At 30.7% G+C, this 15,234-nt stretch overlaps 1 protein-coding gene across 1 annotated transcript in view; it reads right to left on the reverse strand.

The window, feature by feature from the left end:
• LOC126889569 (WD repeat and FYVE domain-containing protein 2) overlaps window positions 1-15,234 on the reverse strand; it is a 66,739-nt gene that overhangs the window by 22,174 nt on the left and 29,331 nt on the right. The window contains exon 2 of the mRNA XM_050657953.1: window positions 546-893. Coding sequence (XP_050513910.1) covers window positions 546-893 — 348 coding nt within the window. The remainder of the gene's footprint in view (window positions 1-545; window positions 894-15,234) is intronic.

Here is a 15,234-nt window from a genome sequence, read left to right on the forward strand (position 1 = left end):
AATAAGTTTTTTGTGATGTTATTTTTAATAAATCTATAAAATAATTATGTTTTTGTATTTTTTGTTAAATTATTACTAACCAAAAATAATGGCTATTATAAAATATATTATAATGGTTATAAAACGAATTGCATATGTATAAGCTAGTTGAAATTTATAAATACCGCCTAGTGTCAATAATGTTTAATACATAAAGGTTGAAACTAAAATAAATTAAATAACAAAATACCAATTTTGCCAAAAACTTACAAAGGGACGAAGATGTGGCAACGTCTCACCTTCACATAGAGATTAGAAGCATGTAATGTATTTAAAGCTTGGGAGGCAATTCGTATGTGACCATTTTAGCGACAGGTAAGAAACCCTTTTTCGGGAGGCATTTCATATGCGACCGTGGAGAATTGGATATAGGTTGCTCAAGACAGAGAAGAGTGGAGGTATCTTGTTGAGTCGGCTAAAACCCACGAAGGGTTGTAACGCCATGGAGTAAGTAAGTAAAGGTAGCACTTATCATAAATTCAACACATTTGTTGTTAAAAGGATACTGTAATGCCGTACACCACGCTTCTGCATTAAAAGTTCCGATATTTCTTCCAGTCTGTGTACAATTAAACGAAAACACTTTATCCCTACCAACACTCAGAACCCACTCACAATTAATTGCAAAAATTATATCGGTTACTCGAGCTTGGTGGGCTAAATATTCCTTTTCGGGCATCATCCTATTGAAATCCGAGGCGAGGGTGAATTCTGAGACGGTTCCATTTTCTTGGCCGATAAAAAGTTGTCTGGTTTCCACTGTGTAATATATAGATGTGGTCCCGCTAGGCATATATTGACAAATACTGGGCCAGTACTGGCCCGAATCTCTTTTTAACCACACTCGAACAGTTCTGAAACAAAATTTATATAAGTAAGCAATGTATTAAGGTTGATCTGCAACCCCCCCCCCAAAAAAAACTACACATTAAAAAAATTGAGAAGGTATACATGATCACTAGAAATAATTTAACAAATTTTGAGCAAACTTCATGTTTCAAAAAAACCCAAACACGCTACTTGTTTTCCAAGTATAAAGCGGGAAAACCAAACATACAATTTTGTTAATTTTCTTACAGCATGAAGACATACTCCTAAGATATATTTATGAATTTTTTTGAAAATTTTTGAATGTACAGTTTTGCCACAATAGGAAAAAATAATATATAAAAATATATATAAAAATAATAAAGTAGTAAACTTTGTAAAAAGTAGTAAACTTTGTAAAAAGTAGTAAACTTTGTATCTAGGGCTTTTCGTTGTTTTCCTCGTAATACGAGAGATGTCGCTAGATTGCGTCTCAAAAGGTGGAATCATTGTATCGCGATGGTTTCCCTTAAGTAGGCAGATTGTTGATATTTCTTTCGGAGTTGTGACTGCATACGTTCACTGAGGATGCATGAGGATGCTGAAATAGCTATATGGAGATGGTGGTCCAACTCTGAATCAAATATAAACAAAAACTGCCTTTATCTTTTTCATTTTTACTCAGTTTTGAGTATTTAGAAACTGTCTTTCGGTCCTTTTCCTAGACGAAGAAAAGGTAAATGCGTGGCCTAAGTGTCCTCTATTTGCTTTCTCCTATTTTCGTCGTCTCTGTGCTTATATATTGTAAAAGCCGGAGATACAGGATGCAGCCAGAAAGCAGTTTATTAACGAAAAGTCTTGGATTTCAAATATTGTTTATTTCAATTATTCTAATTGTTTAAAAAGTAGTAAACTTTGTATCTAGGGCTTTTCGTTGTTTTCCTCGTAATACGAGAGATGTCGCTAGATTGCGTCTCAAAAGGTGGAATCATCGTATCGCGATGGTTTCTCTTAAATAGACAGATTGTTGATATTTCTTTCGGAGTTGTGACTGCATAGCTTCACTGAGGATGATGAAATAGCTATATTATGGAGATGGTGGTCCAACTCTGAATCAAATATAAACAAAAACTGCCTTTATCTCTTTAAAAAATAATATGTTACGGCTTATAATAAAGCTACCGCTAAGAAACCGGACAAAATTTGAATAACAACATATTTCTTAGGAACATTTTTATGTATAAAATTCATAGGTATTTCTTAGGAGTATATCTTTATGCTGTGAAAAAATTAACAAAATTGTATGTTCGGTTTTTCCGCTTTATACTTGGAAAAAAGTATTAAATTTGCTCAAAATTTGTCAAAATACTTCTAGTGATCATATACTTACCTTCTCAATTTTTTTCAAATTGTTTGAATGTATAGTTTTTGGGGGGGGGGGGGCGGTGCAGATGAACCTTAAACCATTACCGTGTACGCTCGAGTTAACTCGAGCGTGATAAACTGGGCCAAACTGGTACACTCGAGATAATTTGAGCGGCGTTGTTGATGCTGGTATAATTTTTCACACTCGAATACAATCGAAAATTGAAAAAAAAAACAATGTGAAAGCAAAAAACCAATATTGATATTTATCATTTATATGGGACTCTAAGCTGTGACACTTATTTATTCTAGTATAAATACATCATTTTTGTACTTATCACTTAGAACTTATTTCTTCCTTGTGAGCCACGTTCCGACCAATTTGCATATTCATACTGATTCATTCATTTTCCAAATATATTTTACTAAAATACACTGACCGTCACGAAAAACCGGCACCCCACAAAATGGGTCATTTTTGATGTCTCGAATTTCCTAAACCTGTTGTCCAATTTAAGTGATTTGCCTAACATGTTATAGCCTTATTCTTTAACAATATCGCTGTAATAATAGAGACTTATTGCCACCGGCAAATAAAGGATCCTTTATTAGAGGATACTTTAATAAAGGACAAATACAGGACGGGTCTAAAAGAATGTTATTGAAAACTAGGTTAATGAATCTTTTATTTTGACAGATGACATGAAATATTTTTGTAAATATAAAAATAACCTATAAAATTCCATTTGTTGACAAAAATTAAAATAAGATAATTGAAAAGAGTAAAACGTTAAATTTAATTATTTTGTCATTTAAAGATGTTTAGAGAACAACATATTATATCCCATAATACTCATCGTTCAATAATATGGAAGTGCAATTGGAAATACTATTTTAGGAGTTTTTAAATACTTTTGCATTATGGGTATATGAAATGAGGAATTTCTGGAGAATATATTATTAGGGAATAGTGGATATCCAGTCCTTAACTATAACTACCTAATGACACCATTGCAGAATTTTCAGACAGAAGTTGTGTTTTATTCGCGGTGTGCAAGTACTTGGAAGGGATACGTGAAACGATCGTGCGCGAATAGCGGAGAAGTATTGCAACTTTCATAAATAATTCATATTGTCAATTGAAATTGTCAAATTGACGTACATTTCATATCTACTGTCATTGAAAGAGAAAAATTATATATTGCTCCACAATATTGATATGATATGCAATTATTATATAAAAGTAAATTTAATTAATTGTATTTTGCTTGCAGTACTGCATTTTAATAACTAATTTTATTTACTACACACAATTGTTTACGTTTTCATCACATAACCTGAATCTTATTTTTTCTTATTATTTTTTTGGGCTATGGCCTTGACAATTATCCAGCAACCAGGACTAACGTAATTGGTCAATACATTGGTCAATTAAAAGTGCGAATAAAAGTGCAGAGCGTAGAAATAGGTGTCGCTTTGCGCAACTTGCACGGTCCCAATAATCAATCACAAATCCCTTCAAGAATTGTTATTGAAAGAACATTTGGTATTCGGAAGAGATTTCCCTTTTTAACATAAAATATGTAATGAGATGAAAGTTACCTTTTGTTCAAAGAATAATATCAGCTTGTTCAGTTTTACATAATATTGCAGTAGATAATAGAGAAAACGTTGAAATACTGGCAAATGAGTGTGCTGTTAATATTGATATAGAATAAAAGCTGTTGCAGTACATTTTCAACCAGGAGCTAATCTAATGCAACTAAATTGTGCGTGTGTTTGTTTAAAAATATTGTTCGACATTTAAAGCTAGCTTAAACTAATTTTACTTTTATTGCATTGTAGTTTGTTAATTTTATAAATAAATATATGTAAATATTATATTGGTGACTGATTTTAAGTATTTTATGATCATTAGCAGGTTTTAAATAATAAATTTATAAATATATACATGTCATTGGTGTTTGATCTTTTATCGTTTAAAATATGTTCATTACGATCCATTATCCCCCTCTCTTTTCACCTCTGGATAACTAGTTATTAGGAAGTTTATCTGACAGATTAGATACTAATAGATGTCTGACAGAGAAAAACTTCCCGTTAACTAGTTATCCGGAGCTGAAAAGACAGATACTAAGGATACTGTTATATACACTTCCCAATAATTAGTTATCTGGAAATGAAAAGACCTCTAATATCTAAACAAATTTCCCGATAGACAAAAATACAATAGAAGAATTAAGCTTTATGGTGGTTTTTTGTTAATTTTTTGCAGTGTTTAAATAAACAAATACTGATGGCATGAAATGGATCACGAACAAGGAGGTTCTAGGAGGAATGAAGAAAGAATTGGAAATTGTGTTTACCATTAAACGCATAAAACTGCAGTATCTGGGACACATGATAAATCAGCACCGTTACTCCCTGCTGCAGTACATATTGCAAGGTGCAGTCAAAGGTAAGCGAAGACCAGGTAGAGGGAGAATATCAATGGAACTGTTTCGAATCGCAGCTAGCAAGGTTATGATTGCTAATATATGATTTCCAACATTCGAAACGGATAGGAACCAAAAGAAGAAGATGGCATGAAAATGAATGTGTATTAATACTTTTGATTAAAAACTTTATAGATTCTAATCTATAAAAGATTAAATTTTCAAAAATAAATACTTGAACCTTTGTTTTATTTTGTTAACCTGTTGTTATATATCTGTTGAATTGAACTCTATTTTGAATCTAGAATTTTAACAAATCCTAACCTTCATTAAAATTTATTGAAATTACGTCTTAAGTCTATAATAAATATTTATTTCTAGACAAAAATGTAAAATATATTGAGTTTAATAAATGAGTTAATGATATTATATGTCTGATCATTGTAATTAGTAACACTTTAAAATTATTTACATAATATTCCTTTTTCTACAACCACTATTCAAAGTGCACTTTTCTGCACGGTTTTATGTTAGCAAACTTGATATTTTCTCACAGTATAAGATATTTGACATTAGTGTGCAGAAAAGTGACGTTTCTGTGCCGCAAAGTGACGTTTCTGTGCCGCAAAGTTCTTTTCTGCACAGTTGACTACCTCATTCTGAGTAACGTTATGTTCTGTTTACATCCATGGACTACCGCATTCTGAGTAACGTTATATTCTGTTTACATCCGTGGTTAAACTTTAGACAAATATATAACATATAAGACAATTATTATATTTAACTATAGCATAGAAACTAAATTATGGATGTTACAACTGTTTTATTTTACAATTTTATTCTTATTAAACATTTTATAATTATCAAATAACCAATAAGGATTTAGCAACCTGTGCAAGAGACGTCGAATGAAGTAGGTTTTGTGTAAATCCGTGACTGCATAAATATAATGTCAATAATGTGTAATAATTGTTTAAATTTAAACAAATTAAGACAGTGCATTAATTTTTTAACTGATTTCTGTGCAATTTATTTAGGAATAAGGAATTTAAATTGATTAGTAGGTATTAATTAAATACAGTTTAAAATTTATCACATAGGTACCTATTATAATTAATCGTCGTTTGGAAATTGTGATTTTTATTTTTAGGAAAAACTGTGCTTGTAGAAAAAGTATAGTGTAAAACACGTGCAGAAAGGTAATTTCTCACTCGTTTGAATTGCGACACTCGCTTGCGCTCGTACCGCAACTTTTCAAACTCGTGAGAAATTAGTACCTTTCTGCACTTGTTGCACAATATACTATTTTCTACAACCACTATTCAAAGTGCACTTTTCTGCACGGTTTTATGTTAGCAAACTTGATATTTTCTCACAGTATAAGATATTTGACATTAGTGTGCAGAAAAGTGACGTTTCTGTGCCGCAAAGTTCTTTTCTGCACAGTTGACTACCTCATTCTGAGTAACGTTATATTCTGTTTACATCCGTGGACTACCGCATTCTGAGTAACGTTATATTCTGTTTACATCCGTGGTTAAACTTTAGACAAATATATAACCTATAAGACAATTATTATATTTAACTATAGCATAGAAACTAAATTATGGATGTTACAACTGTTTTATTTTACAATTTTATTCTTATTAAACATTTTATAATTATCAAATAATCAATAAGGACTTAGCAACCTGTGCAAGAGACGTCGAATGAAGTAGGTTTTGTGTAAATCCGTGACTGCATAAATATAATGTCAATAATGTGTAATAATTGTTTAAATTTAAACAAATTAAGGCAGTACATAAATTTTTTAACTGATTTCTGTGCAATTTATTTAGGTATAAGGAATTTAAATTGATTAGTAGGTATTAATTAAATACAGTTTAAAATTTATCACATAGTTACCTATTATAATTAATCGTCGTTTGGAAATTGTGATTTTTATTTTTAGGAAAAACTGTGCTTGTAGAAAAAGTATAGTGTGAAACACGTGCAGAAAGGTAATTTCTCACTCGTTTGAATTGCGGCACTCGCTTGCGCTCGTACCGCAACTTTTCAAACTCGTGAGAAATTAGTACCTTTCTGCACTTGTTGCACAATATACTATTTTACAACTGTTTGTAATCACTCAAGCTTCAATAAAATGTTCTTTTTTATATTCCTTTGGGTCCAAACATTAATATAATCTATATCTGAGAATATTACTTAGAGTTCTTTTTAATAAATAAAACCCAACATACAACTTTAATGTTGAAAGTTTAATCAAATATAAATCCCACATAACAATACATAAAATATCAATCATCAATCCAAAGAAGCCACAAGATAAAAGATAAATTCAAAATACAAGTGAAGTTAGACCTTTCTTCACATTTTTGACACGTTATGTCAAAATAAAGGAACTTTTATTAAAAGAACAGTGTCCTCTAATTTTCCTTAAATACAGGCGGCCTGTATTTTATTAAAGGGCAAAAATAAAAGACGCAACACTGCGCATGCTTATATGTCAAAATAAAGGATCTTTTAATTACAGGCCGACTTAAAAGACGTTGGTAATAACTCTCTAATATTGTTTTATCATATTTTATATTCACCATTGGCGTACATACGGGTAATATGACCCGTATGCGCAACAATGAAGAATATAAAATTCTTATGTGCATGTCAAAAAATGCCCAATAACTGTCTCTTAAAACCTACCAAATTTAATTTGCATATCTGGTTTTAGAGCAATAAATAAATCGTCAGTTTGTAAGAAAAAATTCAACATCCCGTATTTTGGAAACGAAGCATTTGCGGATATATGTTTATAAAGAAAACGGTCATTATTTTTTCATGCAGAATTACCCCTTAAAGTTTGTCGCACTTATTTAGGAACACCCTGTATTGATGAAGAACATGGTTAGTTGTTAAAGTACCTTACTTTTTTATTATCCAACATAAGCGAATGAATCAAAAAACAGAACGTTAAGAAAACCTGAGGCTATAGTTGGGTTTTAATTTCAGTATTTTATAAATGCTAGTAGAATATTCCACAGGGTGTGGTGAACTTAAAAAAAAACACAGTTTGATTGATACACCCGGTCTACAATGACATTTTACCTGTTTAGCAACAATATTATTACAGCGATATTGTTAAAGAATAAGGCTATAATAACATAGTAAAAAGATCACTTAAATCGGACAACAGGTTTAGGGAATTCGAGACATCAAAAATGACCTATTTTGTGGGTAGCCTGTTTTATCTGACGCGCAGTTATTTTAACAATGTTTTTTATTTAATTTTGGAACTTGTTGGGGGGTAGGGATTTTCCCTTTCCTTTCGTAGGTCCGTCACTGTGTTATAAGACTCTGTATAAATTATTATAGAAATACAATCATTTAATGTAGGATCCTGATTAGGAGATTATAACAATCAATTGAAATAATTCAAAGTTGTATTACGCTATCAAACCACACATGTTGTTTTAATGACTAACCACTAACCAAAGCTAATACCACATTTAACGATTATCGTTCTGAATCAATAACGCAAACAATTTTTTGTTGATAACTAAAACGCAGTACATTTAACTTTTACTATACATGTTTATTTAAAGCACTAATGAATATTGTTAACATTTAATGTTTGTGCTAGAAATAGATATTTAACACTAATTACCATAGTTTTACTGTAAATTATGTATAAACAAAATAAAGTTCAGGCGGCAAAAACAGATATAGAATGCATCGAGTCCGTTTCAGTGGAAAATGGCATACTCTCGTCGATTTCTTTTTAACCCGTAACTGGTATGGTGGGTCAATATTGACCCAACAAAATTTAGTTTGACAATTTAACCAATATTGCAATTGGCGTACGGCACTGGCCAGCTATGAATAATTCTCCTATTTTTTACAGTACTTTCAGTTGACTTGCGACTATTTTTTGAAAACTTAAGACTTCAAATAATTTCAAGGTACAAATAAGTAGTGATGAGCAAAACAAGAACAAGACCAAGACTAGGCTAGTCTTGGTCTTGTTCTTGCAAGCTTGGTCTTGGTCTTGCAGCTAAAAGGCAGTCTTGGTCTTGGTCTTGCACTAGCCGGTCTTGTTCTTGGTCTTGCTGGTATTGCTTTTTTGGTAGTAATAATTTGAACCAAACAATTTCGAATAAAATGTACATTGAAATAAATAAAGATGTGAAGAATGAAACTATATTTTTTTCCTTTAAAATTTTAAAAGAATGTAGAATGTAGTTTCAAACGGACACCAATTTGTAACATTATACATTCACCTAATTATTTCATTAAAAAGTATCTTTCAAATATAAAGGTTTATTTTCAAATTTCAATTTTAAGTTGAATTGAGGCACAACCTGCTTTTTATATATTCAATAGCATATGATATAAAAAAAAGTGAAAAAAAAAGAAGAAAAAAGAAAAAGTAATTAGTTACATTTTATTTTATTTGGAGGAAATACGCGCTTTATTTAATTATACATACTTATATACAAGGCAAAAGCAAAACTGTGTTTTTTATGTGGAGAAAAAATTTAAAAAACCTTCAATTTTAACCAGATGTAAAATTCCTATTGAAATGATGTATCGAACGTGAACACTGATTTCTCATTAAAAAAAATTATTTTCAGTTCATATGAACGTTTAACCTATAAAGTTTGTACACATTCTTAGTAAACATTCTGCATATACAGGGTGGCTGTATAGTGTGACAAAGCTCGATATCTCGTAAACTGTTAATAATAGAGAATAACTGAAAATACAAAAATTAAAGAAAATCATTTTCCGAAGAATCCAGTACTACTCAAAAAAATTTCATTATTTTTAGCTTTTAAGTTCCAATTAGAAACAAATATGGCGGAAAATCTATTCAACTGGAAACTGTTGAACTGTCATAGTAATAATTTTATTTCTGTTTCTACATATACGGTATTTTAAATGTAATTTTTGGGTACTACAGAAACGACGTCATCAGTATTCTTTTCATAAAATGTGTTCTTATACGACAGTCTAAAGTGCTCCCCTTTTTTTGACGTTCGATTGCTTTTTTTGTTATTTGAGTGGCCTGCTTACGTTAAATACCCTGTACTCACTGTTGTAAAATTATAAGATAACGCTAGAAATATTAGAAGAGGAATGTTAAAACCAATTCCCCTTAATCTGTTTTACTACCGAGCAAAGTATATATCAAAATTGTTGATTTTTAGCTTAAAATATTATTTATTTTAAAAATTCGATATTGTTTAAGGTTTATTACAATGTCAGTATATATTATTGAACTAAAAAAAATAAAGTTAAATAATAAAAAACTAATTTCGCAAAAAAGTGCAAGAGTCTTGCAGGTTGGTCTTGGTCTTGCGTAGTCTTGCAAGGTTCGGTCTTGGTCTTGAATACATGGTCTTGGTCTTGCAAACCAAAAGGCGGTCTTGGTCTTGCTGCAAGACCAGTCTCGCTCATCACTACAAATAAGCTATCGCATGACCCCTATTCTCATTTAAAAAAATCATCGATTACGTCACCACGGCCAGATGGATGACCTGGCCTCACTAGTATAATATATATGCCAAAAAATCGTAATTTAAAAATAAAAATCGAACTGTTTCGGGATTTTTCTTTAAAGTCGTCAGTTTACGAAATATGTAATGAATTTATGCGTTACTTTATGGACGCACTGTATATAGCGTACAAATATGTAAGTTGAAAAAGGAGTCAAGTTTTTGCTACTTTTTTACTTTTCTACTTCATCTAAAAACTTTCTGCAATATACTAGTTTGGTTGCCAAAATCATTCACTGATAAATGGGTTGAATAAGCGATGTATTTTTTGGCAAAAACATACAAATAAAGTTGCCATCTTCTGAATGTCGAATATTTTCAGGCGATAAGCAGGAGCGTTGTCTAAAATCAATAAAGATTTCATGTCTTTCGGCGGTATTTCCAGTTTTTTCTCTTGAAATTTTCTCGATACAGGTAGAAATTCATTATAAAACCAATTTTTGAAAATACATATCTGTGGTGAACCATGCCTTATTAAAGCTATAATATGAAAGGGACATATGATGCATGATATCTTTGACAACTCTAGGTTATATCTTTTATAACTCTAGGTTTACGAGATTTGCTAACAATTATAGCAGTCAATCCTTGCGATCTATCGGCGTTAGCACAAAGCAGTGCCATGACCCTGTTCTTGCTTATTTTTCTTCTAGAATTCAATTTTTCACATTTTTTGCATTCAAACTTTTTTGAAGTTATACTTCTTTAGCCGGTGATTGGGAAAAATGTTGCTAGCAGTAGGCAGTATGGAGTTAGTTGCTAAAGTTTTCAAGTTATGTATGTATCAGTGTAAATTTTGATCAGTGTTAGTTTTTAGTAAAAATATTTATTATAATTTTTATGTCTTTGGATTTGTCTTCCTCGGGAATAAGATAATAAGTATTATTAAAACATTTTTATACTTTCCTTGGTCTATTTGTCACTATGTCTGAGAAATCTTGTAATCCGTATAAACAAAGCGATTATAGGTCAGTGGTAGAGCATTCGACTAGAGATCGACAGATCCAAGGTTCAACTCAGGATGTTTCTTATTTTTTTTTTAATTTTTGGTATTGTTTTAATAAAATTTTTTGGAAAGTAGTTAGTATTAAAATTAGTTTAATCTTTAAATAAAATACATACAAATAAACTGTTTAATAGTTATTTATGATATAAGTGTTAAAAGTACAATTTTAAGGCACGCATGTGAAAGTTTGCAGAATGAGCGAAGCGAATTCTGCAATTCACACGAGTGCCTTAAAAATGTACTTCTTAACACGTATATCATACAATATTTTTTCTACAAACGTTATAAATTTATAAAATACAATATTTTTGTTAATTGCTGAAACCATGAAACCTATGACCTGTAAAAGGTAGAACTGGTTGTCTACACTCGAGGGGAATGTCTAAAAATTTGAGCGAAAATATTATACCGTTACATAAACTTGTTTTTTCTACAAACGTGTTAAAAATGCAACAATACAGTTTAAGTTAAATTTTAAAAAACCTTTTAAACCACCTTTTTCAAATTGCGCAAGTTGTACTATTAATATTAATGTTAATAAATGAAATATAAATATTTTGACGTTTAACAATTTGACAATTCACTTTTAACTGCAGTGCCTTAAAAATTTTAAAGCACTAGTGCCTTAAAGTAGCATTTTTAACGCTCCTATGGAGTGCTAAAAATTGCATTTTTAACACGGTTGTAGAAAAAGTATATTTTTTTTCGTTGAAATCATATACATAATACAGGGTGTTTCATTAATAATTGTCCATATAGTAACTGGAGAAACCTTAGCACAAAATACGAAGATTTAACCTAAAACTCTTAAATAAAATATGCTTCCTTACTGAGTTACAGGGTGTTTAATCTAAAAATTTAATAACTATTTTTGCCCAGCATTTTAAAACTATTCGACGTATGCTTTTCATACTTGGCAGAAAGTGCGACTACTATACATCCTACTAAATTATGATAAACAAACGTTTCTAGCTACTACCAGAGGCGTACGGCAGGGGATAGTAAATGGTTGACCCTTCTGAAATTATACGCCACTGGAGGAATTACTATTTTAGTGCCATTTTAAGATTCTCCAATACTTTCTACGTAAATAATATACTCCTCACTGGTAACGATAAAGTCATTAGTTTTCGAGATATTTGAAGTTAAATAAGAAACGGCACAGTTATTTTGATTAATTTATGGTATGATTCATATTATTAAAATTTAAAAATTATTTGTACCCAGTACTTTATAAAACTATTTGGCGTATCCTTATCATACTTGGCAGAAGGTGTAGGTACTGTACACCCTACTAAATTAACGTAAATAAACGTTTCTAGTTACTACCAGAGGCGTACGACAGGGGATAGTGGCTGGTTGACCCTTACCAAATTCTACGCCACTGACGAAATTGCTATTTTAGTGTAATTTTTTTGATTTTTCAATACATTTTATGAAACTAATATACTCTTTATTCGGAACGATAAAATTATTAGTTTTCGAGATATTTGAAATTAAAAATGAAACGACACAATACATTAATCAAAATAACCGTGTCGTTTCATTTTTAACTTCAAGGATCTCGAAAACTAATGACTTTATCGTTACGAATGAAGAGTATATTATTTTCATAGAAAGTATTGGATAATCCAAAAATTGAACTAAAATAGCAATTCCGCCAGTGGCGTAGAATTTGGAAAGGGTCCACCATTCACTTTCCCCCGTCGTACGCCTCTGGTAATAGGCAGAAACGTATGTTTAACATAATTTAGTAGTTTGTACAGTACCTATACTTCCTGCCAAGTATGAAAAGGATACGTCGAATAGTTTTAAAATTCTGAACAAAAATAGTTTTTAAATTTTTAGATCAAACACCCTGTAACTCAGTAAGGAACCACATTTTATTTAAGTGTTTTAAGTTAAATCTTCTTATTTTGTGCTAGGGTTTCTCCAGTTACTATATGGACAATTATTAATGAAACACCCTGTATAATAGAATTATAACTTGTTACGAACGTACAAAGTACACACTACACAAACATTCTTTTTTTACATTTGATCTGATTTTTTGTCCCTTATATCCGAAATCCGTTAAATAGAGGTCGGTTCTATCTAGGTTTTACTGTACCTACTGATGCAGGAATAGAATATTAAATGGCGGAGGAAGAAATATTTTCATAGTTTAAACATAATTGATGTCAGATACACGATACGTTATTTTGGCGCCGTTCTGTATGTTGTAATAGAACTAAGAATCCACATGAGTTTGTTTAAATTTGTATCATAGTTTAATTATTCTAAACTAAACAATAAACATTAACATCTGATGTAATGTTAAAATAAATTTTATTCTCCTTGAAAACACCCGATTTATGTATCGTCAATCATAACAGGCTAAATTATTTTATCTCATCATAAAGGACATAATCCTAAAACGATATCGGATGTAGAGATGATAAAAATACTAAAATTTCTTTTGCGGTTGATATTATGTCTACGCAAATGCATAAATATTCATTTAAACAAGGTGTTTTGAAATTGTTTTGCGGTGGCATGTTTGAGTTAATTATTATTTTATTTGCGATTAAACCATAATTGATATTATTTTACGTTTGTTTTGAGGTTTTGATTATTAATGAAAACTTTGAATGCAAGTTCTACTAAGCAAGTCAAATCGATGATTTTTTTAAATGGGAACAGTGGTCGCGATGTAGCTCATTTGAAAGGGTGTTCAATTCTCGGTAATATAAATAATAATATCATTATTTATACACGGTGGCTCAAAAAAATCATTTTTGAATTAAATTAATTGACGCAAAAAGAAGAATGTATGTAATTTATTTAACTCAAAATGCATTCTATTGCTGTCAGAAAATAGAAGAAAAAAAATGTTTATTTGGAAAATAAACATTGCTTTTCGCTTAAATTAAATGTTCAAACTGTCAAGAGTTAGGTGGGAAGCTATTTGTGCTTTAATTTAAGCAAAAATAAATGTTTATTTGTATTGTAAATGTATTGTAAACAACGGACTGTCAATACGGATGGAATGGCCCCGTCCCATTCAAATGGTGAAGCGAGATTGCCGCCAACATACAAGAGAGGTCCTGGAGAGAGACAGAGAATGGCCGGGAAAATTTGACAGGCCGTGTAATTTGAGTTGCCTATATAACTTAAACCGAGGAAATGGACCTCATATTTTTTAACTTGGCACGATGATTGAAATATTTATTTAAATTTTTAAATATTGCCTATCAGCCCTGATATAAATATATATAATCAGGAGCCACTTATACCATCTAATGGTGTATGGCAGTCAGCCCTGATACCAAGTTAAAAAAATAGAATAGAATAGAATAGAATAGAATTTATTTCATCAAATATACAAAATTTCTTTTGTTTTTGACAAGTCAAAAGAGTACGTACCTACATTATAAAATTTTGACAAAATTTAAAAGATAAAAATATTATAAATTATAATGAACAGATATACAAACAGGTACTAACAAAAAATTTAACACACTATGTAAAAACGTAAAGACATGAAATAAACTTAAAAACATGAAATATCGTCATAATCGGCAAAAAAACCCTGACCAAACTAGTGTACTTATTATAATGTATTATAAGCGGTACCTAAGTACTCTGTCTTTGTGTAAAAACAATGTTTTAAAAAGTGTGATTTTATTTTATTTTTAAACGACTGTAAATGAAGACTTTTTACTTCATCTGGCAAAAAATTGTACAAACTAACATCAGTTGAGTTTTTTATACTTTTCGTCAACCTAAAACGTTGTGCTCTAATAGCATTACTCGATCTTGTATGGTGATCATGGAAGTTGGAGTTTATGTTAAACTTACTTTTGTTGGAATGAATTTCAATCAGCGTCTCATATATATAGAGTGAAGGTAGTGACATAATACCTAACTTCTGAAATAAAGGTTTACAGTGTTCCCTATACTCTGTTCCAGCAAGTATCCTCACTACTTTCTTTTGTAACTTAAAAATTCTGTCTGCGTGACAAGAGCCACCCCAAACAGTTATTCCGTA

The sequence above is a fragment of the Diabrotica virgifera genome, chromosome 8 (genome assembly GCF_917563875.1).
Source record: "Diabrotica virgifera virgifera chromosome 8, PGI_DIABVI_V3a".
NCBI lineage: Eukaryota > Metazoa > Arthropoda > Insecta > Coleoptera > Chrysomelidae > Diabrotica > Diabrotica virgifera.